Source organism: Strigops habroptila, chromosome Z, assembly GCF_004027225.2.
Source record: "Strigops habroptila isolate Jane chromosome Z, bStrHab1.2.pri, whole genome shotgun sequence".
Classification (NCBI taxonomy): Eukaryota; Metazoa; Chordata; class Aves; order Psittaciformes; family Psittacidae; genus Strigops; species Strigops habroptila.
In genome coordinates this window covers 17,419,905-17,446,401 of record NC_044302.2, presented here as the reverse complement: position 1 = coordinate 17,446,401, position 26,497 = coordinate 17,419,905, and the positions used below count along the sequence as shown (strand labels likewise).

Here is a 26,497-nt window from a genome sequence, read left to right as displayed (position 1 = left end):
CTTTCTGTTGAGATTTCACTATTTTAAATAGAGAATTTCTGGAGGACATATTCATTGCAAAGAGAATTTACATTTTAATGACTACAGCTTCAATAGACTTGGGCTCCTAAGGAAGAAGAATGCTCTTCTCCTCCCTCCATCCCAAATTACCTCAAAGTAATTTTCAGATAAAGCAGAGAACACAAAACCTTTAGTAAAAAAAAAAAAAAAAAAAAAACCAAAACAAAACAAAAAAACCCCCCAAAAAAGCACAACACCCTAACACAAATAAAAAATGTACTTTAGACCTCTAGTAATTCAAATAGAGTGTTAATCACCAAAGGATTAACACCCTCTGCATTATAAATAACATAACCAGTCATCAGGAAATTATAACACCCCATATAATCAAGAAACACTAAAGTCTAGCATAGAATTATGCCCAAGCAGTGGGAGGTGCTAAGATGAGAAACTAACATATTTGGTCTTCAAGCATAACGGAGAACAGCTCAGTACTTAAACATATAAATCTCTCTCCCTCTATGCATACACATGTGCACATATTATACACGTGTGCACCCACATGTTTAAGTATATAAACACAGAAATAATTCACACATCTTAAAAATTATGTGAATTGTTAACAATTTATGCATATATAATCTCCAATTTTTTTTCCCTGGGTAATTTTATATAATTGTTGCATTAAGTTCTAATACTCTTTTACATACTTTACGTATCTTTTTCCATTTGATGTAATTATTTTTTGCTTAAACAAGGACTCCCTTACTCGGTTCTCTAGTATAACCTAGTAGCATATTAAATGGAGTATTATTACTGCACAAAGACACCAATGAAGCAATTTCTATTAAAACACAAATTTTTTTATAGGGATAAAAAACCCCAAACAGACAACAAAGACATTAATACCCACAACATTCTGCTTTGAAGGAGACACATAGCTACTTTATCTTCTGCCATCTTCTCTGTAACACTTCCCTCATTGCAAAGCTTCCCCTATCCTATTTTCTCTCCAACCACACCATGCCTTTTTGCCCTAGGGGCTTTGCTGTCTTTTCCTACTCTTTCTCAATCTCCAAAGCTTTTCCTGCCAAGCTTGTTTTCTATTTCCACTGTACCCAAAGGTCCCTTCCACCTACACATCCAGTTTCAAGTTTTACCAACTACTACAGCACTTAAACTCCTGTCCCAGGAGTCCCCACTCACGTTGCCTTTGGTCCTGTCATTCAGTCAACATACTAACTCCTAACCCCTCTTTCCCATGTTTTCACTGGCTACCGCATCCGCTGCCACTCTCTCCTTGGTCAACTGCACCATACTGCCCTGCTTGCCTTTTCCACCCCACACCTTACTCTTTAAAAAAAACTGTACAGGTAGTAAATAAGTAAACGTTAATATACTAGATGAATCAAACGAGATGGGAAGTAGAACTCAGCACTTAACTGTCTCCATCGATGCTTGTGCTTTGCTAACCCATCTTCTCCTCTAACCTCCCAGACAGGAGGGTTCCACGAGGACCAAGATCTCAACATTTCCCTAAGAGGAAAATCAGATCTTTTCTTTAATGTGGAGTACCTCGTGAAGAACATAAAAACAATTCATCTAAATGAAGAACAAATCAGTTCAACTTCCTTTTATTTCTTATCGTATTTTCTGCTGAGACCCAAGGATCAGGGGAGAGAAGATCCACATCCTCACAATCACACCACACTAGTTTATCTTTCTCCAAAGAATGACAAAAGAAGGTAGTGTCACAGAATCCAGTGACACACCTGCAAGCAGGCAAGGTGAGGTTGGGATGGACATGGACAGCTCTTCCCATGTATAAAAATGTCAAAATTAGATGGGAGGAGGAAGTACACTTTCTCAGTTTGAGAAGCCTCTACAACAATCTAAACTGCATTAGAATTTCTCCTTTAAATCTTCATTAAAACCACACACCCCTTCAATTCAATTCCATTGCAGAGCAACTAGCAAATTTCACCTTTTTCAAGTCCACTATAAAAACTTACAGGAATTCAGCAAACTTGTGTCATTCCACAACTATAACTTACATTTTCTAAATGAAATACACTTTAAGGCGCTACCATGAGAAAAAGCACAGCTTAATTACGTTAACTAAGCTGATTAAGCCATGCTCTTTCACCTATTACAGGAAGTATTTAGCCCTGGAGCCATCCTACGGGCTCCTCACACAGCGTATGACATGTTTTCCAGAGATACTGTATATATTTAGTCACTGTGGAAGGGGAAAAAGCAAACACCCCATATGTCAGCACGCCAACAAAAGAACAGAAGAGGTATCAGCTGATAAAGCAGCTGTTTACATCTCATTCTTGTCTGGAAGGTAGGTATTACATTACAAGGAAAATGATGAAGTTAAGAGAACATTATCCCAACACCCCAGATCTGACTGTTACAAAATAAGTGCAATAAGAATACTCTCTCCAAAAATCTCGTCCACTGATATTATTACTGGGATTTTTGTATGTTTACAAGCAACTCGGACAAACAAATTTAAAACCAGAGATTACAGCAGCATTCTTTTAGAACAATGAGGATTAATCTTTCTCCTTTGTATCTAAATGAGTTTACAGCATTAAAAAGAATCTTTAAAATTTTCAATCCTTTCAAAACGTCTAAAAGCAATTTCTAAAATAAAGACATAGCTCAAGAGCATTATTCTTATCCTGGCTTTTGCCGGTACAAAGGTGCTGCTCTGTGTCTCATAAGGATTTCTGGCAGAGTGAGAAAACCTGGTCAGTATCAGAGTCTTTCCTGGGACCTGTCTGAAGTGTCGACAAGCAGCTAAGCTGAATATTAATACACTCTCCATCATCAAAAGCTGTTGCATACCCAAAGGATGAAAAATATTTTAATCAGCTTTCAGCTTGTCTAGTAGAAGTCAGTTTATTCCTTTGGGATTATACATCTATGTGCTCAATTTTTGTCTTCACTCTCTCTCGCATGCGCTCTCTCTCTCTTAGTTTTGAAACTAACAGCAAAGAGCCTAAATCTGCTGTTTTGTTGGGAAAAGCCAGATAATGCTGTGATTCAATTACACCATTTTACATTCAAAGAGAAAATGTAGGAGATGAAAAGCAAAGAAGAAAGTTGAGAAAACAGTCCCGTATCCTGCTTTTTAACTGGATTTCTTAAATAAACCAGTGGGATTTTTTTGTTTTGCTCAAGATTTCTGCACATTTTACAAGTTTTTCAGGACTGATTCCTCTGTTGTCTTACCCAGCTTTTCACCTCCCCAGTAGATTCATAAGTTCTGATACTGTAAAATCACAGTTCCTTTAGCATAATGACCACAAATGGAATTGACCCACGAAGGTATATGTTTATAAGCACGTGTATCAAGTATGTCCCACATGAAAGCCAACAAAAGATCAGTATATATATATCAAAATAATGATCTGAAAAACCTTGACTGTAGAACTGTAATAGCATGGTAACCTCTCTCTTCTGTTGTTCCTCTGAGAGACAAAGTCACTCACTGTAAGGTTGCATTAATGAAAATATCACATATGGGAGAAGACTTTTAAAAGTAAGAAATACTAATAATCCTAATTATGTATATTTTAAATCCTTCTTAAAGCATCACAACATTTCAGGCCTTGTACAAGACAGGAGTTGTGTTGAGCATCTACATAAATGCAATGTAGAATTAATTTCACGTTACTTCAACCCCGCTTCCTTGGGGATAGATGTATTACCATTGTACATGTGCTCTTTCCTCTTCCCTGTAAGAGAAGACAGAAATATCAAGCTCAGCTGCTGAAAGATTTTCAGATACTCTATCGCCTCGAGGCTTTCTGGGAAGAACAACCTCTGTGTACTGTGGTACTACACAGCATCAGCATAAATTAGTTTGTACAGGATAACCTTTAAATACTTTCTGCCCAAATCTTCCATCAGCAACAAAACCCATCTTTAGTTTTGAGCAAAGGAGTGAATTCTGTGGTCCTACTAGTGCAAATGTCTTCCGCATGAAATTTCCTATTTCATAAAATGGAAGCTTGGCATTGGACAGAATATGAGAGCAATCAGTAAAGGATGACAATGAGCAAACATACCCTGCCATGTGTCTGAATTACAAGAAAAGTCTCATAATTCACTTATCCAAGCTGAGTCCCACCACAACATTGACAAAATGACTGACCTTCTAGCTAGCTGGTAAAGCTTTAATCCATTAGCATGTAGCACACAGCTTGAAGATTGAGCTAAAATATAATTATTAGCAGTGTTTATACGCATACATATATATACACACACAAAATAATCACTCCAGTTAATTACACACATAATTATATTGATCCCTAGGCAGCTCGACAGCATGAACTGACACACCATTTCCAGCTATTAACAGCACACTTTGCAGAATAGTGCACACTAAGCATGAAGTCAGATTCACCTCGAGCATAGCTCCATGGATGCCATTCATATTCACAGGCAAGTATCTGGCCTATTCTCACCATTCCCTTAATCATTCTATTCTATTTCAGAAATTCAAAATGAGTCCTATGAAAAGAGATGTCATTAGTCTGATTGTAATAAGCAATCATGCTATTTCACAGAAATAATTTAGAAGATTTGCTACACTTCAACTTCATACTAGAGCCTCTGCTGTGAGAATTGTATAGATTTCAGAATCACTAGCAGTCCAAGGAGAACTGCCAAAACTTGATGTTAACTAGCAACATTCGAGTAAAGCCAGTAATTATCTTCCTACTGCAGAGTAGTAAACATTATATTACATCTACAGCTTCAGGATTATTAAGCAGAAGCATGTGTACTAAGAAATGAAAACTGTAAAAAAGATATACTCCAAAGCTCCTGAGAGCTAGAACTGGGAACTGCCAGGAGATAATAAGGGTCAGCCAAAACACAGTAAGGTACTTCAGTTGTAATTAAATGGATAGAACTTACCCATCTGAAATAAATAAATAAAATCTTAGATGTGGAGCAAATTCTACAATTTCCAACAATGGTAGGGGAGGGGCAGAAATTTGTTGGCTTGCTTCAACTGCAGCATGTTCTGTCCCTAGAACACAGCCAATAAGTAACTCTTTTGAGTTACAGTAAAAATAAAAGCCTCATTTTATTGATAAGGAATTTAAAATTAGTCTGCAGACTAAAACCAAAGTAAGACCTCAATATTTTGATCTCCACACTGATTTTGAAAACCCCGCTTAAGGTACTTGCACAAGTTAAACAGAGGCTCAGTGAAAGAATTAGCACTTAATTCATCAGACCGTAATGCTTTCCATGGCAAGCACTGAAGCCAAGTTTTATTTCTTTATATATAAAATGAAAGCTGTAATTTTGATCAAAGATGAAGTAACTGTTAAAAAAATACATTGCAAAGCCACTATTCAACCATACCTTGTTAGGAATTAGAAGGACTAATGATCAGGCAGGAAAGAAAAGGTATCTATAGAGCAATGGCAGCTCTTCAGAAGACGTCACCTTTGCTTACAAAAGCTATTTGCAAAGTGAAACAGCTGTATTCTATTTTATAGTGGTTACATAGCTACTAAAATACAATGGCAACAAAACCATGTTTAGCAATATTAGTAGTCTAAAAAAAATAATTACAGCAATGTAAATGGTGACATTTTAGTCATACTGCCATTTGCTTTCACTTCCATTCTAAATCACAACTTCCCCTAGTGTATAGCAATCACAGTAAAAATTATTCCTGCCAAACCACTGTAATTCACAGCTTCAACACCAAATTTTTTTGTATCTATGTAGCATGCCCATAAACATGCATTACACAAATGTACAAATCCGTAAGTTCTATATCTGACCACTTCTATGACTGCATAAATGAGAATCAGAAGTCAGTTAAACCATAGTTAATAACTGATCAAGTTATATATATCATACAGATACACAAATTTCAAAGCCAGAAGAATGTCTTCTCAAAAAATGTTATTCTCAGCATTCAAATATGGTCTTTTATTCAGTTCTTCTACTAGGAAATGGATTTCTAAGAACATAAAAGGCTTTGCAAATAATTATTAGACTAGTAAACAACAGCACAATACTACTGCTTCACTATTTCCACAGCAAATAATAAGCCTTGATAAACACATTGTTACTAAAAAAGGTTTTTTGTTATTCCAGTATATGTCCACCCAAGGTTCTGGGAAAAAATGGTGGAACCAGCAGACAATTTTATACAACCTACAGCAGCCCCTTCATACCAATTCTGCTTTCACCGAAATCAATCACACAGTTCCCACTAACAATAAAAGGATGGCAACACCAGGTTCTAGAACATCCTTCCAGAATGGATACTGGATTCACAGGGATGCAGCAGGAGCTACAGTCTGAGCTTTTCCCTTCATGCTCCACACTGTGTGCCTTGCAGTAATACCAGATGCAGTCCAGTGCTTTCAAAACTCTTTTTCTACATTGTTCCTGCTGCCAAGAACTGCAAACAGTTGCCTCCCATGTTTATTCCCTTATTGCCTTTTCTCCAAACACAACTTAATGATTCAGACATTAACATAAAGAATTAGAAGATCATCACAGTTAAAACCCCCTAATATACCTGTGTATGTATTTGTGTGTAGGAGCATGTACATACACACATAGTCACGGTATAGACCAGCTCTAGTAGTCTATCCACCGTGAGAAACTTTTACATGTGATGGAGAATCCTGTTTAAGCCACAGTGCTCATCTCAGACACAGACATCTGTTTATACAACTCAAATACAGTATGCATATGCACAATTTTGATTTCTACTGATTGTGATATGTATTTGTGTTTTAAATACTAACACATAACTCATCCCATTTTACGTGCAAGTGCATGTATATACTACATGCACACAATCACACACAGCCAGTAGCACAAAAATACAGTGAAGACGACAGAAAGAAGCCCTGTTAGAAATAAGCACAAGATAACAGCATTCTAGCTATCCAAAACTGAAGCTCACCAAGGTGCACAAGAACACCTACGAATGTCAAACTTGCAACTCAGGTGTAAATCCACACAGAAGGGAATGCGGATGCAGGAAAACACGCCCATCGCCTCTGCACCATCTGGTACAGCACACACACCAGTCACATGGCACCACAGCTGCATAAGCCACCCATGGTCCTCCCGTCTGTGCTGTCAGGAGCACATCTCCGTGTCCTATAGGACATAAATAGTCCTAAACTTCTCCTGCCTTATGCCAGTTTGCATTATAACCTGAGTGTTTTCAGCACAGTTCTCACAGTACGCTGTATGAGGTGGAAGACTGCCCTTTTAACAATTCCAGTCTGTAACAGAAATGTTATAGCAGCTCATATCAACACAGCTTAGATCTCAACCAGCTCACATAAGGGTTAAAAATAGAAGTGCTATCCACTGGTTTGCTCTGATGTTCCTGTAGATATTGTCACTGGATGTATCCTCAGTAGAATTCTATTCAACACCTCTGTCTTTAAGTACAAAGCTGTAGGCTGTAGCAGCTTTAGGAAACATAAGTATCCTTTTTTCTGCTGCACAGTATCTGTGTGTGAAATTCTCTAAAGGGGTTTAAGTATTTACCCTGAACACTATCAGACAGTTTCTAAAATTTTCCTTATCCTGTTGCAAAAACACTTCAAAGAGAATCATAAACACAGTCCTTTGTGCTTTCAGCACACACGTTGTTTTGGAAGCTTAAGTCTGAATTCCCTCAGAATTGTAAATATTTTTGTCTGAAAGATGTGCAATATAACTTTACCTTTAAAAAAAATCAAAAACAAACAAAAAAGATTGGTAGCAGTTCTACTCCACACAATGCTGAATCCTTTCTTCCATTTCTGACAGCTAAAAATATTGGGGTCAAGGAAATTGGTACCAAAAAAAAAAAAAAAAAAAAAAGGAGAAAAGAAAAAAGTCTTCAGGATCAGATTTTATTGCTGTTGTTGTTTAAGATAAAAGTTACATTTCCAGAAAGATCTGACTCCCAGTGTACATAAAATATAAGCTGCACAAAACACATGTATTTAAAGGGTCTGGCCTAAACAACAATAAATAATAGATAAACATAATAGATAAGAAGATAAGAAGAACCCCAAAAGACAAGAAATATGGCTAAAATTTGGGGTTTTGAGCTGCCATGTTGTGCCTAAATTTCACAGCTCATTAGGCAAATATGATCGCCCATCACCACATGGCCCTCCAAGAAAGGAGTGAGACACTGCAATATCTAAGCACAACAGGAAAACTAAAAGAGAAATTAAAATAATACCTCGGAATTTCTTTAATTTTGTCTGACAAGGTCAAACCAATTCAAATGTCAGTTTAGTTGCTCTGCATTTTCTGAAAAAGGCTGAACAACTAACTAGCCTGTTTGTGATCCCATTATCTTTTTTTTTTTTTTTTTGTAATTGGTTTGCTGTTTAAAGTGCCAAAGTCTACAAAAGCTAGGAGGATTCCCCCTAAAAGCATACTTTGTGTTATAGCTTTTCATGGTTATTCCAGAACTGAAATACTCGGATTTAAATACATATTTAAACCCTTGTTTTAATTTGAGGAGAAAAATAAAACGTAAAAAAAAAAAAAAAAAAAAGAGAAAGAAAAATTAGAAAAAAAAGAAAAAAAAAAATGGCCCTGGGCTGAGATTTTGTAGCTCAAGTTTCAGCCTAGATTCAATTCTAACTGTCAGGCTGGTAAGCCCCTGACAATGGTGGCTTATAGCTGAAACTATGACATACTTCACATGTAGCAATAGTAGCAAATAATGAAATAGACTTCAAAAAGAAACTAAAAGAAAAACAATTTTACAAGAAAATAGCCTTGCTCTCTGATTTCAGTTTAGTTGTATAAACTGATAAAAGCATGCTGTTGAGAACAACAGTAAAAATCTGACTAGTAAAAATAGTTTAAAAGAAGTTTTACAAATCAATACGAAAGTTGTACAGAAAGATACTCATTTGCACAAAATGCCCCTTCGCTCTTTATAACTACAAAATGTGCAACTTTTGCTTTTACACTGTATTTATAAATTAAAAGGTGTGCTGCATTTCATTATCATTAGCTGCATTTTGGGATGCCAAAAAGCGAAACAAATTGTGTAACAATTACTTGTGTTTCAGTTACACCATTAAAAATCAGTTCTTTAAGATCTGCTTCATTCTTTTAAGTAGACCCTTTATTGTTGGCAAATGGTTATGCATTTAAACATAACTTCAAATCAGTCATATTTTTCTCTACATTTTAGTTCTATGTTTTTTTTCATCTTGCCAAATTCCTGCATAAATAGGTGGGATTAAACAGAGCCTAGCCTACCTAACATAATTATATATGTTGTGATTTTATACAGCAATGAAACTGATACATTTTAATAATCCCAGTCTTGGCTCTTACTCACTAAAGTCAATAAAGGTAATGAAGGCCAACCACCATATAAATACATTGCTACATTGCTAAATGGACTGTCAAAGCAGGAAATACAATTCATGCCATATAACATTACTAGGGTCTTCATTTATTTTATTTTAATTTTTTTTTTTAAGGCACACTAGATATGTTTAAAGAGTCTTTAAAGATTTGATACTGAAGTATAATTATGTGTGTTTACTTTTCACTCCGCAAGCAAAAAACATTTAATTGATTTACCTTTTACTTACTCACATGTGAATCAACCTAAAACAAACACCAAAAAACTGTAGGACTTCTGCAGTTCTCACTGATTTGCCATGGTGTTAAAAGATTTTCATAGCTAAAATAAATGTCAGATTGCAAGGTTTGCATGATATGAGACCCTGAGAGACAAATTGTCTCTCCACTGAATCTCAGAACAGCTACAGCAAGACTTCCTCACATCACATGAGATTTCAGCTTTTCAGACTTCTCTTTACCCAGAAAGCAAAGCTTGTACAGTCTTTTTTCAAATGGTAACTCTCCCTTTGAATTCAGCAAGCATTTATCCTGATGTTGCAGACGATAACGTGTTAATCTTGGATGACTTTTAAAAAAAAAAACAACTCTCAAACATTTGAATAGTCTTCATATTTTCAAGGCAGGGGGGAAAAGACAAGAAGATTGGTTAAACTGCTTTGGATTTAATAGTACATAAATTCATGAGGTAATATTGTGGGAAATGTGATGTTTTATCAGAATGTCACTCAAATGAAAGGTTTAACATTTACATCACAAGAGCAAGCTCTAAGTAAAACTATCCTCAGGGAAAGAAATGCCAGGAATAAACATTATGATAAAATTGTGTGCTTGCTATAATGTACAAAAATATTAAATAAAGCCCAAAGGTTTGAAGACACTGGGTTAAACTTCCTGCAGTATCATTCTCTGCTGTGATATTGGAATAATTACAATTAGTAGAATCAGAAATTATTTTGGAAACACTCTAGACACATATACATAAAAAAATATATATGTAAGTCAAGACTTGGTCAGTTCACACACAAAAGTGAGAAAAAGACATTGCTTAAGTATTTTCGTCTAAGAAATAATTCCTCTTAAGCAAAAATATTCTGCGAAAAGATCAGGAATTCTAAGACATTTTTATCTTTAGCATTTTGACTTTTTTTTTTTTTGTTAAAGAATCGTTCAGCTAAAATTACAAATTTGGAGAAAAAAAAACATTGACTGTAGACTACTGGGTACCTTCAGAAATACCTTTTTGATTTAACTTAATGCTGTGGAAGCTAGGCATGCACCAAAACACTGCACATTTTATGTTAAATTGCTGTTGAATTTGTTAACCCACAATTGATTTCCTGTGTTATGGAATCTTAGAGATTACAGCTAACTTGAAGCAACAGGGATAATTCTTGATGTTAATGCTACATTTCTATGTATTTTTATTAAGTCAATGCCTGTTGTTGCATTAAAACTGCAGCTCAACATTGCCCCCTACTGTCATTTTGTGAAACACTAAAGGACAAAACGCAGGTTAAATCCCCAAAACCCAGCCTACCTCCAAGTCTCAAATACAGTAAGCATCAAATTTACTTAAGAGACTCAACTAAACAGACATTCTTAATTAACATTCTCTTCTGTCTCCTTCAATAGCTGAAATTAATTGTGATTAATATGTTATAACTCTTAAAACATTAAAGCAATTTTTAAAATTAGAAGCAGCTTCTGTCTTGGCCCAACCTTCAGTTTGGTGATAAATATCATCCTGAGGCCTGTTGAAAGGAGATACACTGACGCCACCATGTTTCTAATTAGAGACACATGGTAATGTCACACCAATTGCAGAAAACCTAACCCCTGAGAATTCCTGAGTTTGCTGTTTTGCCATGTTCTCAACACACAATGGATATAAAGTAACGATCAAACATTCTTGTCTCTACCTCATCTAAGCCTGTGTTACAAGAGAGTAAGTTGTCATTTCAAAGAAAAACAAACCAAAAGACTTTTTTTTTAAATTATAAAGGTCATTCAAAAATGACGGGAGGAAAAAAAACAAAACCCAAACAAGCTATTAATAATTTCTCCTTTTTTGTAAGGAAAGTTTTGTGTTCACTGGTTCCTTGTGGCAACCGATTTCACAAACTAAAGTTGCACTTTTCCACACTTATTTTCCAAGTCTGAAACCAGCCGTTGCTGGAGAAGCTTACGATACTCCAGAGCAGGTTAGTGAGTCACATTTCCCTCAGAACTCAAGAGCACATTCTTGCTGCACCATACCTCCAGAAACAAAAAAACACCTCTACTACAAATCATATTCAGCATCCTCAGCTACATTACAAGCTTTTCCAAGGCAACTAAGAGCAAATAGAGGCTTATGCTGTGACCAGCAGAAATGACTTGGAATGAGCTTCTAACGCAGACCTATGGAGATGAGCAAGGCACACCTGTCAATATAGCTCCCTGTACAAATCTACAAGCAAGCATGTTGGCAATTTTATCGAACATTTCACCAGCAATGTCTTCCAACTGAGTCTCTACTTGGACAGCAACAGCAAGGAAGCCAACAGCAATGGTCACTGAGTCTGTTTTCAAGGAAAGCAGGGATGTACCTTCAGTACACAGAAACCAGAATCGTCACGATTATTCAAGAAACTATGATCTCCTCTTGTTGGTTCTAGCTGTGGTGTAAGTGTGCAGGTGGACTCCATATAGTTGTACCTCCAGATCATCAGTTTGATCCTCAGCTTTCCTCAGATGCATTCACCACTGTTGTCATTGGCAGAGTTGCCTATCTTAGTGCTACATGACAAAGTTGACAATGCACAGTTTCATGTACCATTTCATTTGATGTAATATGTGACTATTACGGTATGAGGCTGGTGAACTTTAAAAACAATCAAAGTCAGGAAATAAGTAAAATCTTGGGGGTTTTTGATCTTGATTTGCTCACATTTCTTCTGGCTACTGGGGGAGAAAACTAAGAGGAGAAAGTGGAAGGCTGACATTGATTCTACTTTTCATATGTTCTGAATAAAGTTTAAAACCTGTTACTACAGTACAATTAAAAACATAACTGTGAGTGCTCTCAGAATGAAGTTCCAGAGGCTTTAAATATAAAACTAGTACTTACCATAATCTCCATTTTTCTCCAAAATTCTTCTAACTTAGCAATAGGCTTGAGCCACCAATCAGTGCACTTCAAATACCGCTTGCCTTGAAACCAAAACTGCCTAAGCCACTCAAATTCAACCTGCAAGATAAAAACATATGGTAGCATAAACATCTCTGTTCATTATTTGGGCAGTAGTGGGGTAGTGCATGAATCCAACTATTCATGAATAACCCAAAAGAAAAGGAGATGGTTAACAAAGCACTCATTTCTAAAAGCACTGTTACATACAGCTGTTTATTTCTATTCCACATGAATCTGTGACCTGAGCTACTCACTCCAAACCTAGAAAGGTGCAAAACTCAACTCTTTTCTTTACATGTGGTATACATAGAATGAAGATTAAAAGTTCAGGTTTAAACACAATTCAGGCAAATATGTACCAACCCTGGCTTACTTTGATTACCATTGTGGGTTTCAAAATACTTCAGTCATATAGAAGATGATTGAAAAAACTTACAGTAATAAAATTGCTAGAACACAGTCTAGCCAATTGGTGTGGAATGAGAACATGGCATTGCAATGAATCATAGTTTACTGAACAATCTGATTACCAGATGAGCTACCAAAAAATTTTGGATTGACAGGGTGTCCATCTGAGACACAAAAGCGCCCTGCTGAGGCAGACCTGCGGGGAAATGAGGTGGCCAAAACGGCTCATGACGCCTCTCCCCAGTCTTCCATTCCAGCTAAACCCTCCAATACAGAACAATGCACATCTACCAGGAGTGGAAAAGCAGGTCCCAGCTTTTTGGGGCAGCCGAAGTAACAGGTTTTTCTAGGACGGAGCTTTGTGGAAACTATGCTTTACAAAGAAAACGCATCCCCCACTGAAGCAATAAAACTTCCATCAGGAGCAAGCTAATAGTTTTATTTAGAATATGAGATGCAGCAAATGGTGAAATATTTCACTAGTTCATGTTTTTGAAAAATTTTGTATGGATGGCCATCAACTTTAAAATAAGAGAAATATTAGCTTACTAAAACATAAATATGTAACTCTTCACATAGTCTTTAAGCAAAATAATGCCATTTATCCTCATTTCCACTGAGCCTTTTTTTCGTTTAATAGCAATCCATAGTTCTGGTCTTTAGGATTCTGTATTTATCTTTGTTGTGGTAGTTACGTTTCACAACAAGTTCAAAGCTGCTTTAATCATTATTTGTACCACAAAGAAGTTTTTGTTTATCCCTGCTCAGCTCCGATGATGCAAACAAACACAACCTGCCACAGAGAAAGAATAAAGAAAACTGCCCAAAGCTGTCACCTAATGCTTTCTTTCCTGCATAGGTGAACAGAAAGGCTACAGAAATCTGAAAGTGTTCCAGGTAACATTAACTAAAAGTTTGGTCAATGTATGTTAAAGATTACAATAAAGATACTTAAATTTGCAGTGTATAAAAAGAATATTAAAGCCATTTTATTGGTAAAAATATAACAAAATTATTAGTTGGTAGTCATAGATCTTAAAACATTTTCCAAAAACTTGACTGCTAGCCTAGTGACTTTAAAGCATATCTTCCTAAAAAAAGCTGAAGTTTGCTTCCTCTACAGTATTAACGAGGCATAAAGGATCAAGCTATGGTTTGTTAAAAAAATCAGTATACACAGATTCGGGAAGGCTGCACATATCAACACTCATCCAGAGCTTTAAGCACTTGATGCTTTTTTCTCTGTTCCCCCCCCCCCTTTTTTTTTTTGTTTTTGCTGGCTTCTACCTCATGATGTCTGGCAAACAGGTTCCATGGAATGAATCACACGAGGCCAGTAATCAATGAATTTAAAAAAAAATCAATAATTAAAATCAATGTTACAATATGGCACATACAGCATATTGTGACAAGAATATTTCAGTCAATCTGATTTTTGACTAGTCATATTGATCTGTTACATTAATCTATGTAATTTCAGTCTAATTCAAGCCTAGCATCTTGGCCAAATTTTAAATGTATCTTGATCCTACACAGAACATACACCCTGACAAAGAAGAGCTGCTCTTCAAGTGTAAGAGGTAAAGTTTAGCAACAGGCTAGTTAGCTTTCTGCAGGATTAGTGGGTCTCATCAGAGGTCCATGTACCAAACTGCAACATGTAGCCACTTAATGATGCGGACTACCATTTACTAGGGTTCTCAAACTCAGGTCCACATTCATCTCACTAATCATCCCCACTGAGCTCTAAACTGAGTTAATAAAATGGGGATTGGAGAGAAAACCAATGTTTCACCCACTAACTTAGCAATCAAGCTGCTTGACAAGTGACTGCTCTGAACTATCACCTCTGAACAGATAACTGCTGATTCTGGGAAAAAAAAAAAAATCTTGATGAGGCAATGGTGACATGATTTCTCTTCACTCTATTCTTGTTTTAGATATATGCAAGCATAAATTCTTAGATTTGCTAAAAATCTCAAGAAATTCCAGTTATGCTAAGTTTGTTTGGTATTTTTAATTAACACATGAACACTTCTTACACTACATCCATTATTAAGTACACGTTTTAACAAAAACATATGCTATCTACTTTCCAAGTTCTCTTAAAAGCTGAATGTTCTCTTGCTTTATTGAACTCTGTTCAGTGATATCTTTATCTGCAGCAGGAAGGCGCTCCTATTGACTTGCCTCTTTGAACGAGCCCTTCTGCTAGCTGTATCAGTGAAAAAATCCACAACAGTAAATACTGGAGAGAAAAAAAAAGCTCAATTCTAGCCTTAGTGGAATGGAAGTTACAGAAAATTCATCTCCTGTGACAAAACAAAAGAAGTTAACAGCTCTTGGCAAAGATTTTGTCAAAAAGTCTTTATTTGGAGACTGCCATGTATCACAGCAAATTTCACTTTCATTAGAAAGATTTTACATGACTGAAGAGGACTTAATATGCTGAATGTTTGAGGAACAATGTTCATCTTTAATTAATTTTCACTTATGACTTATCTCTCTGCAAGTAAGCTCAGAATCAGGCCTCATATGTCTAACCTCAACATATTTTCAAGTTGTCCTTTAAACAGTGATTAAAGGCCAGTTTTAGATTATAGTCAATACTGGGCGGTAAAAGGCCAACAGTAGCATTTGACATTTTGTGAGGCAGTGCTCTTCCGTCAATTATTTAAAAGTATTGGTTATTAAATGCCACACATGTAGGTGATCTATATTTTCTCTCTGCCATACTAGCCAGCCACCAACCACAGTGTCAGCTCACGGTTACATGCTAAAACATATTAACCTTCCTTTGCAATGACCCCAGTGTCTAATACCATGCACCTTAAACTTGGCTAGCCCAGGCTTTTCTACATCCCTGTGCATTCACCACACTTAAATTTATCTATAGCTGCCATAAAAAAAGATTTGTTGTAGGCAAAAGTGACAGTACCTCTCAAACAACAGAGCAATCGATTCAGTCTTAAAGTTTAATCACGGTAAATCAGGGCGGATAATCACGGCTGAGCAAAAACCCTGATGAGGACAAACCTCTACCTTTTCAAACTTGAGTATTTACTTTGAAACCTGCTACATTATCAACACAATCCCCAGATGCTAAAAAAAATCCCTTCCTCTAGTGTTTTACCTCATAGTGAGCATCCGATTATTAGTTTGGTGTTGGCAAATAAAGAAGACTTGAAACTACCTCACACAATATGAACTGCCACCAGCTTTTGCATTACTCTGAGCAAGGAAAACAAATTTTCTCTGAAATGTGAAGAACAGGCTGGCAATGATCTTTTCTGAAGATTTCTTTTTATATGTATGAGCATTTACATCATTTGTCCAGCAATGTTTTATTACTTTAAAAGGCATTTACTTGCCAATGGGTTTTCCTAGGTCCTCTGTAGCTCAGTTTGGGACATACCCAGCCACTGTACATATTTTGGAAAGCAAAATGTGATTCAGTAGGAGCAAGAGGTTCACATTCGGTGAACTCTGCAAGATCGTTTATTTCAGAATAAATTATTACTCACCTAACAGCAATCTGATTGCTTAAAGAGGTAACTTCAGTCTCTAATGCTATGAGTACATTGTTAGGCTATTATACTTCACAGCCATCCAGGTAATTACTTCTGTTCACCCTGCTACACTGTTCACTGGATACCCTGCCCTTGAAGTATTTGTTGAGACTTCAAGCCCCTAAGCTACTCAGACAAGCAGCACATGAACACCCTTAATTAAGATTATCTTTACTTACAACTACAAAGTACATACTCGGAGTGAAGTGACTCACACATCTAACAAACAGCACATACCTCACAATTACTCAGATATTCCTTTGAAGGCTGTTTTAGTGAGGGAGACCATGACAACAAAGCTAAGTCCCAAGAAATATTAAACTTCTACCTGGCTGCCCACTAGAGATGCTAAAAACCTCCTCAGTTAGCATCTTTTTCAACAGGAATACCTCTGTCAAGACATCCAAGACAGGGGTCTGACAAATGAACTCTGGGAAATCTAACATCAGTAAAGACATGTCCCAGATACTCACCCATACCTCTTTTAGAGGTTTCTCTGCCCACCACAAAAATGGAAAAAACTAAGTCTCCACCTATGCTTCAGATCTTTGTTTCAAACCCACTTTATCAGCAGTGCAAGTCGATTTTCCTGCCCAGGAACACAAAAGGTGAACGCACAGAATCATATCTCATTCTTTCAGACTTGCTCTTCGGCTTTTTCCCTCTAGCAGACAGAGATAATTCATCTAGTCCTCATTTGACAGAACAGTTAATTTCAGCACAGACTGTGAATCTGAGCTAAACTACTATATTTTGGCTTAGTCACACATAGCCTGAAGGTACTGTGATGGTTTTGTTCCCGTTAATGATCTCCAATGACTTCTTCAGAAGTGCCAGCAAGAGGGGTAGAAAATCCAAACCCAGAGAATTTCAGAAAGATAAAGAATCTAGAACAACAGCTGCATCTAGTTATCTGAGTTAAATTCTATGAAGAACTTCATTATAATAATACCCAAAAATAAAATACGACTATATCACCCCCTCCAGAGATGGGAATACTACCTAATTTCAAGCTCATGATCTGTGGCCCAGAAGAACAGAAGAAAGTTCACAAGGAGGTTTAGAACTACCACAGAAAGCCATGTATCAGACCTAAACACACAGGCAAAATTGTGTGGCAGTTCATTAATTCTGTGTTTGGTTTTTTTGTGCAATTTTGTCTTTTGTATTTAAAAATACTAACAAAGAAAACAAACCAACCAACCAACCAACAACAAAGAAGTACAAACAAGTGACCAAATCCTGCCCATGCTGATCAAACACTAGACTCATTTTCATCAATAAACAGTTTGACTCTATACAGAAAGAAAACACGTTCTTGTTCTTTACCTGCCTGAGAAAAATTGAACCCTGAAAATACAAAGATTTATCATACAGTGAGTAAAAGAAAGTAGGAAGCTTTTCTATGCAAACAAGTTGCACTAGCCTCACATATCTGTATGTTTTTATTTCAGTGATGTTCGAAAGGGAAATGTGCATTTACCACAGTGATAAGCCACTAGTGATTTTGTCTACTTGTGCAGCAAATTCATGAAATGTAAGCAGCACTTCGACATACGGAATTTATCCTTCAAGTGAAGAGGTGACCCTGGGATAAAAAAAATAAAAAAGAGGTGAGCGGGCACTCTTTTTTCAAATGAAATATAGATTCAATGTGTCTACTAAGTCTAAGAGCACAATATGTACAAGTTAAACAACGATTTCTGTTACAGTATATCCCATATGCGTAACAGGAAACATCCTTGTATGTCACATAGCAAAATTACTCAGGTGACTGCAAACACCAGGGGCTAGTCTCTCACCTGATGTAAACGGCGCATGTCTTTGATGTTAAAGGACCGGTGCAAATTTACACCAGCTGTGCATGTGGCCCTAGCTGTGCAAACCACATATGCGTGTAGTTTTATGGACTGACCCTGATTAATGTTTTGTAAAACCCTGCATGCATCAAACTTCTTTAAATTGCTCTAGGAGCTGTTTTGCTAAAAGTCAAGGGTGCAGATCTTCTGCCATCACCATACTCCGTTTTACCAACTGTAAACACAATACAGACAAAAATGTGTTCTCTGAAGTTTTAGCAGCAATATACAATAATATATTCCTCAGCAGATAGCAATTTAAACACAGTTTACACAACTTCTAATTTGAGTGAAAATTACCTAGGTACTATACGGCTTCTTAAGTGATCATACTTTGTAGAAAGAGAGCACAGCTCCTTCAAAATGTCTGAATATACAAGTGCTGTAAAAAACACTGGTATTTAAGCAAAAAGTGATTCAGAAGTTTGTATTAACTGGTTGCTATAGCTGTTTTTAAAGAGAAAACAGTTAGGAAGAGCTGAAAGCTTTGTTTCAGGTAGGACAGTCTTCCAGAGCACCTAAATAGTCTGCCATTTTAAACTCCTAACACATAGCCTTAACTACATTTTCTGTAACTTTAAAAGAAAAAATGAAGACGTGCTAAATTTACCATCTCCAGAAGCACTACCCTTGCAAGAAGACAGAGTCCACTGTGTCACATTCCTGACTCTATCCACTAAGAGGGAACAGCCAAAATACATTTCTTGTGATACTGCCTACTTTTATACCACAGGAAAAATAATTTCCACAGTTTCTCAAAATACTGTCTGATATTTTCCGTTCATTTGTCAAATCAATGTGTTTGTTAAGACTCCTGATCTGTTCTTCAAGCCAAAAAGCACTAGATTCCAGCTCCAGTGGAATCCTGTGCAAATGCAAGTTACACTTGCCTATGTTGTAGTACAGAACAACCTGTTTACATATGTTCCCCACAATTATTTCCACTGTATTTTCTTCAGAATATACTTTAAAGCACATACTCACAATTGTATCACACCTGGCATTCTGTAAAAATCTGGTTCAACACCTGAGGAATAACTGAAAAATTTTACCTGCTCTTTTACTGAGTTTTTTCAACTTTCCTTTTCTGTTAGAGAAGCATTAGTTTGGTTTGTCCACTGCACCACCAGATTTGGTGTAGTACTACTGAAACCACTTTTGTACTCTACCAGCAGAGGGATCTTAAAAAGGAAAAATGAAAACTTCATGGGAATGAAAGAATCAATCCAAGTTAATCCCAATTACTATAGCTAAGTAAAAAAGTCAAGCCCCCCGCCCCTGCATTTCAAACTTGTACAGAGCAACGCCCTGTGAGCAGCTGAACACACTTAATTGCAATTAACTCCACGAGCACAATGCGCCTCTCAGAACGTGGCTGAAGCATTTTCAGTGCAGATCATCTCACCTCATTATGTATTTCTTCTACTTGCTTTATAACGGCAGTATCCAGTGATTTCAAAGATAAAGCCACTGAATCTGGGTCTGTCTGCAAATTCTGGAGCGCCAGTTCACATTGTCCAAATATGTATTCCAATGTTCCTCTTGAACACTATAAAGATGTATTAAAAATATATATATAGCTACTTCAGAATACGTGTGTTTCTCAAATATACTGAACTATTTGCTTCTGAAATAAGTGATGTATTTCTTTAATTCATGATCTTTTAAACATAAGCATAATGCCTCCTGGAGTGCCTATACAGTTATTAACGTAAATTATGCAAAAGCCTAATCTATCAAACATCTAGCCAATCATTACGGCATATATTGGAAGGGGAAAGAAAATAATTCCTTTTCAAAGCATACAAAACAACAGTCATACTTCCCATTGTTTCCTAGCCAGTTTTTGTCAGTATTTCAGAATCATTTGTATTTGCCCAGTTGTATGGGCTTCTAGTAACATTCAAACGGACCTTGATATGCAGTCTGAGAGCTGTTTGCTGACAAGGTATAAAGAATATGAACAAAACAATTTTGCACTTCAGCTCCTTTTATTTTCATTAATTTTCCTCCAAAATTAAAAGGAAATTTGTGAAAATAAGTTTGAAACAAAAGAAAGAAGACATCTTTCAATTACTTTCAATTGTAAAAGTAATTTAACCTGTACCTTCAGTTAAATTTCCAGGAATAATCTTGAATAAGGACCCCCTGGTCTCATATGCTTTGTAAAAAACATTTCCATACTATGCAACTTGAAGTCACAACAGTTTAAAAAGACAAAGCATAATCTCTTAATAGAGAAGCTTTTCATATTGTAAAAGTAAGTGTGAATTTTCCTGCAAAAGTAACACAGAGAGAGGAGCAGTACGTCAGAGCACAGAATGATTTGTTTTAAAAAGTACAGTGTACTTTATGTCAAAGCCTAGTTCAAGCAAGCAGAATCTATATCTGTCTGGGGAAAAAAAGGCCCTTTTTTATGTTACAACTTACACGCATGTTTATGTCTATGTTTGGTGCTATTGCTTCATTTCCATTCCTGCACAAATTAGAAAAAATACTGGGGGAAAAAAGAAGTCTGTAGACACATATATCTCTCTTGTTTCAATAGCAGTATATTTTGCTTTGCTGAAAGAAGAAAGTGGTAATTGTAATTTTTTAAAGTATCTTTTTATAACACCGTCATTTTATTTCTCTATATGCTTTCCCATTAGAACATTACATCAACAAAAATACTGATAACACCATGGAAAAGAACAGGGAAGAGAGGTCCAGCTTAATAAAAAGCTAAACCAAAAAGGTGTCTTAGCACTTATGAATAGCAGGCTGAAGCTTTGCTTTCTCAGAACGACTCTGAGACAAGTGACTCTATCACTTTTCAGCTTCTTTAATCACCAGATGCACAGAAAGATCCAATTTAAAGCATACTCATGACCACTGTTAGTTGTTCGGACCTCCTAAAGGACATTTTTGCCAGTGGACACTGCTGACATGTTTTGAGTATTTCTATCTCATCAGGAATATTGCTTTTCAACTAGGATCAGGATATGAACACAGCAAAAAAGATTTAAAACATTTCAGGTGAAAATACAGTTGTTCCTACAACTTCCATCAGTAATCCACAAGGTGCAGTGCGCCACAATTCTTAATTCATATCTTACATGCCTAACTCTGAATTTGGTCAAGCTACCAGTACAGAAGCAAGTATACCTCAACCCAAAAATAAACAAATAACAGTTGTTCAAGAAAACACTTTGAGACATAAGCACAACTGTGAACCACAGTTCTGGGTAAGACAACATGATGCTACATATATGATACCAGAGTATTAGTTTTATGAATGACTGATACTTACATCTGCCACTCTGTGAGTTGAGCTGAATCGAGGTGAAAAACCAGCCAGGACACAGTGCTGATGTGTCATATTGAGATCATCTAGGGACAGAGCAGGAAATAAGTACAGGGGAAAATTTTACTTAATAAAATTTATTCTGGCTTTAGTAAGAATTAAATGCACTACATTAAGCATTTAAGGAAAAAAAAAAAAGATAATTGAGTAAGATAGTACTATCTTAATAGAACCCTAATGGTTAGCAAAGCAAGATAACTATTCCCTGTCCTGATACAAAAACTCATATTAGTTTTCTCCCAGTATATACAGACTTGAAGTAGCATTTTCCCACCTCTTAACGGAAAAAGTTCAACCAAACAATTATTTCAAAGTTGAGGATCACTATAAACAACAAACTACTCAAAAGTCACAATGTCTTTCCTCAAAAAAATCATGAAACAGTACTGATATGGGGGGGCAGGGGGGGTAAAAAAAAAAATAAAAAAAAAAGACTCTAAGAAGAAAAAAGACAAAGACATATTACTTCATCTTTTTATCCGAAACGTCTCCAAAATTCTCTTCAGATAAGTTTGTGAGTTCTCTGGGAACTCACAAAGCACAATCTGTCCAAAGACCTATCTCCAAGCATTGCATTTGTGACTTTTTGTAGCCTGCCAGAGGGCTGTCATGGACCTGAGTTCACAAAGTGGCTCCTTAAACCCTACAGAGGGAACCTACCTGGTTGCCATCAGAGTTCTGTCAAAATTATCATAACCAAAGGACGCTTGAATTCTGACAAATTAGCATTTTTTAGAGGAAATACATTCTTGTGGAAGAGTTCAGACTAAACCTAGTAACCATGCTCACCGTTACACTGAAACCCATTCATAAAGTGCTTTCAATTCAAACAGTCTTGGTGTCAAAATTATGCTGCCCTCTCAAGCTTAACAAGACACTCAAGAAAATCCATAAAAAAATTTTTTATCTTTTTTATCTTTTTTTTTAATCAAAAAAGAGCACTCCTGGGTTATAGTTCTGTAAGTTCGTAGAAAGAGACTAAAAAAACCCATATAAAACTAAGTGATCTTAAGTGGCACCCAGCAAAAAAAAAGTCACAGACAAAGTTAGAAGAGAACAGGAAAAGAGACCTACAAGATGCTAGTTAACTTAGAGTCTGTATTTTCAACAATATCTATTCTTTCAGGGAATAGGAAGACAAGTGTTATGGAACAGGTTTGAACTCCCACTGAGAAACTTTAGATGAGAGGTTTATTTTCTATTTGAATCACATTTGCAGATAGGTGAAGTTGAAAAGCTTGAAAAAAAATGCTCCAAAACAAAAAGAACTTCGGAAAAAGTGACTTTCTACATGAACATATGAGAGTTAAATCACATAGAGACAAGTTTTACAAGGGCCACAGAACAGTATTATCTCTGGACATTGCAATATTTAAATATCACAATCACTTTCAAGAACTGCAACACAAACCAAACCTGAACACTTCTACCAGCCCACTGAGTGCCCATTCACTGTGGTGTGTTTCATGTAGCAAACACAGCATTAAAATATTACATTTTGATTTGCACCATTATTCAAACCCTTGGCAAACCTTTCATTGTAGAGCTACCCCTTGAACTTGCTTCCAACTGTCTCTAATTCTTTATGAATCTTAGAAAGCAGCCTGTAATTTTAATTTAAGAGTTTATAATTCATTGAAAACTGTAATTGTACAAAAACAGTTGAGGCTTCACAGATTGTACGTCTTGAAGGATATCTGAAAAGTACGTTCTAGGTCTTAAAAGACTGCAGTAAAGATTTGCTTTTCTTTTTCTTCTGAAAAATAAATTAATTGAAAAGAAAAAGCACTTTTCGTTAAATTGGTCGTTGTCCATTTGGAAGTAAAAGCTTTTATTCAGATACAGAACACTACATCCAGATTACTATTTTGGTGTCAGAGCCAACCCAAAACTGTTACCTTCCTTGGGCAGCCATGTCAAAACTACCATGGTACTCTTGTGGTTTTAGGTAAAATATGGTACATATAGAGCTAACATCAGTTTTACAGGGCTAAACACTGATCCATGAGGTTTGAAAACATAGCCTCTTCAGTATTATGCATAAAATACATGCATGTAAAAGTAAGAACATATGTATCAGTCCTGCTTTGCAATACTGCATGCAGACAACTTATTCATTGAACAGTTCTCCTAGATTTGTGAAGTAACAGCCAAAATTGTGCCTTTTCTGCCATGAAACTGTGGGCCCTTATCTTGCCACTAATTCAGGACAACTATGGCAGTGACATCTCATGCCAGTATCTATTACAAAACAAAACCCCACAAAACTTAAGTGAACTGTATAAGGCATACAAGAAGTGACTTTTATTTTAAATCACTGTTAGCATCAACTTAGCAGTGTATTTAGTACAGTTTCAAGAACTGCCACATAATCGTTTCTTTTTACAACAGTCTTGCCTTCCATATGGATGCTTACGAGATGCTTACACCAACTAACTAACTGTTAGGTAAGAAAAGTTTTGAGAATTGGACTATAGTTTTCTGCTTGCATGACTGTTCCTCTCCCAGAGTTTTCCCACATCCATGGAAAATACTGTCACTTGCACAGGCTATTTTTCTTACAAATTATCCAAATTTTAAATATTAACTCTATTAACTCTAAAATTAAATCAAGAAAAGCTACTTAAATCCAATATTTGCTAGAGTGCAATCCTGACCAAAGAGAATTTTCTCAACCAATCAAAGCCGAATCACATGTATTTAAAGCTACTAATATTTACCTGTATTAACAGGATACCATTGTGCCACCAGTTACTGCACAAGTGTGGATGATTGCTTGCAGTTGAGGCAGAATAATACCTAAATCAGTTTCCTCAGACTACTGACAACATTGTAAAGGGCTTGTTTGCATGCAAAGGAACACAACTTGGTTGGTAACAGACACTTGGTGTTTGAATGCTAGAAAAAAAGAATTTCACTTCTCTGTGTCGGAGCACCTAAGAAACACGGAGACTATTTCCTGCATGCATGTATATGGCAAAATCTGTATTTCTTTTAAATGGATTGTTTAATTCTTTTATTTCTGCTACTTTCTGTCTGCCACTTCCCAGTTAATTACCTGCCACTTTACAGCCAGATCCCATTACAGGGCTACTATAGCTGGGGCAAGATTTATTAAAAGAAATTAATCACATGTATGATTACGTACAGGTGGCCAAAGCCACTTTGGAAAACAAAGTTATCAACTTGAAGTGTGTTTAAATAATTTGGAGGTCAGATTCTGACCTTACAGATTAAGTACTAAGCAGTCCTAAGAATCTTAAGCAGATGATCTGAGTAGTTGCAAATGCACACAATTATTTGATGCAGAATTTCCAGCTACAGAAACTTCAGATAACACACCTTATGTAAAACAGTTAAAAAATGGAGTTTTTATTTAATACTGACCATTCCTCACACCTGCAGGAAAAAGAAAAAACAAAACAAAACAAACCACAAAACCCAAACAATACAAAACCATCTAAGGTACCTGGTGATTTAATACATTTATCCGTGCAAGGCCTCTGTAAAGTTGGTAACTGACACAGGAAAACCTATGGGTAAGGAGAGGTTAAGGGACTTGCAAAAGCTTGCACTGAAATTCTGTGAGAGAAGCAGGCTTACAGCTCCTAAAACTAATGCTACTGTTTTAACACAACCATCCCTCCACTGCCAGATGCAGACTATTATTCTCTATGCAGACGCCCTTATCTCAGTGATTTTTCTGCTATTTACAGACAGCAGATGCCTTCTGGAATTTGGATGCTGCATATTTTATTTTAAATTGTGGAAGCAAGTTCATGTTATAGATCTTTCTGTCCCTCACCTGTACAGACTTCTGACATCCTATTCTTTGCTCAGATACACCCCTCCCAGCACAGAATCCTCTCCAGTGCTTGAAACTACTGCCAACTCCTCTTCTCTCTGATCCTATTCTTCTCAGTCCCCGTTCCTGCTCCGTCCACTCTTCACTGCACTCTTCCTTCTACACAAGTGAATCACCTGGGCACCACCAGCAGAAAGGTGGTGCCCACTGCAAGCCATGTGTTTCCATAACCTTTGTCGAAAGAAGAGACTAATGTATATACACGTAACAAACACAGGTATACTTAACTAACTCTTCTACGTAACTAATTATCAGAGCACCAGTGAGGAGCCAAAGTATTAGGAGAGAAACAATGACTATATGCCCATGTCACTGCAGACTAAGACGTAACAAATACAAGGTAGAAAGCCAGTCTTTACTGAAAGGAGTAGGGACTAAAGGCCCCAAACTTACTACTGTTAGGTAAAGTACTTCCCAGGAAAACACAAACCACAACAGAAAATGCTCTCAGAATGAGCAACAAGGGTTTATCTCATCTTTTCTATCTTCTTTCAAGTGTTCTTCCTGAACTTTTCAGACAGTTGCCTTTTTGTCATCTATTTCATGAAGCAGATAAAAGGTACAGTGGGGTTTAAAGCAGTGGCAAAGGCTTTGATATTCCAAACACCACAAACAACAGTGAAATGTACTTGTGCTATTTGTTTTCTTAACTACGTAAAGAAATATAGCATTTTAGAAAATTAGAATTTTAGAAATATAGAATTTTTATATTTTAAACAAATATAGAATTTTAACTATAAAGAAATACAGAATTTTCTTTTAAACCATATCACAGTGCAATTTGCAAAAGCACCAAAATGCTTTCCCACCATTTCCAGTTCTACTTGTACCCAACTGCGCACAACGGTTAGGTTTTCTCCTGTTGAAGTAAACTAA

The 26,497-nt window shown here is 36.4% G+C and overlaps 1 protein-coding gene across 7 annotated transcripts in view; it reads right to left on the bottom strand.

The window, feature by feature from the left end:
• The window catches only part of FTO (FTO alpha-ketoglutarate dependent dioxygenase), a 248,238-nt gene that overhangs the window by 158,524 nt on the left and 63,217 nt on the right, over window positions 1-26,497 (bottom strand). For 6 of the 7 annotated variants that reach the window (XR_003995162.1, XR_003995163.1, XM_030512880.1 and 3 more), the window contains exons 5-7: window positions 21,703-21,782; window positions 19,816-19,959; window positions 12,512-12,631 (exon numbers count right to left, since the gene is read on the bottom strand). Coding sequence is in view for 5 of the 7 variants with exons in the window: in XM_030512880.1 (XP_030368740.1) it covers window positions 12,512-12,631; window positions 19,816-19,959; window positions 21,703-21,782 (344 nt within the window). In the remaining 2 variants the exon portion in view is untranslated. The remainder of the gene's footprint in view (window positions 1-12,511; window positions 12,632-19,815; window positions 19,960-21,702; window positions 21,783-26,497) is intronic. The other variant, XM_030512881.1, reaches the window with a different exon arrangement.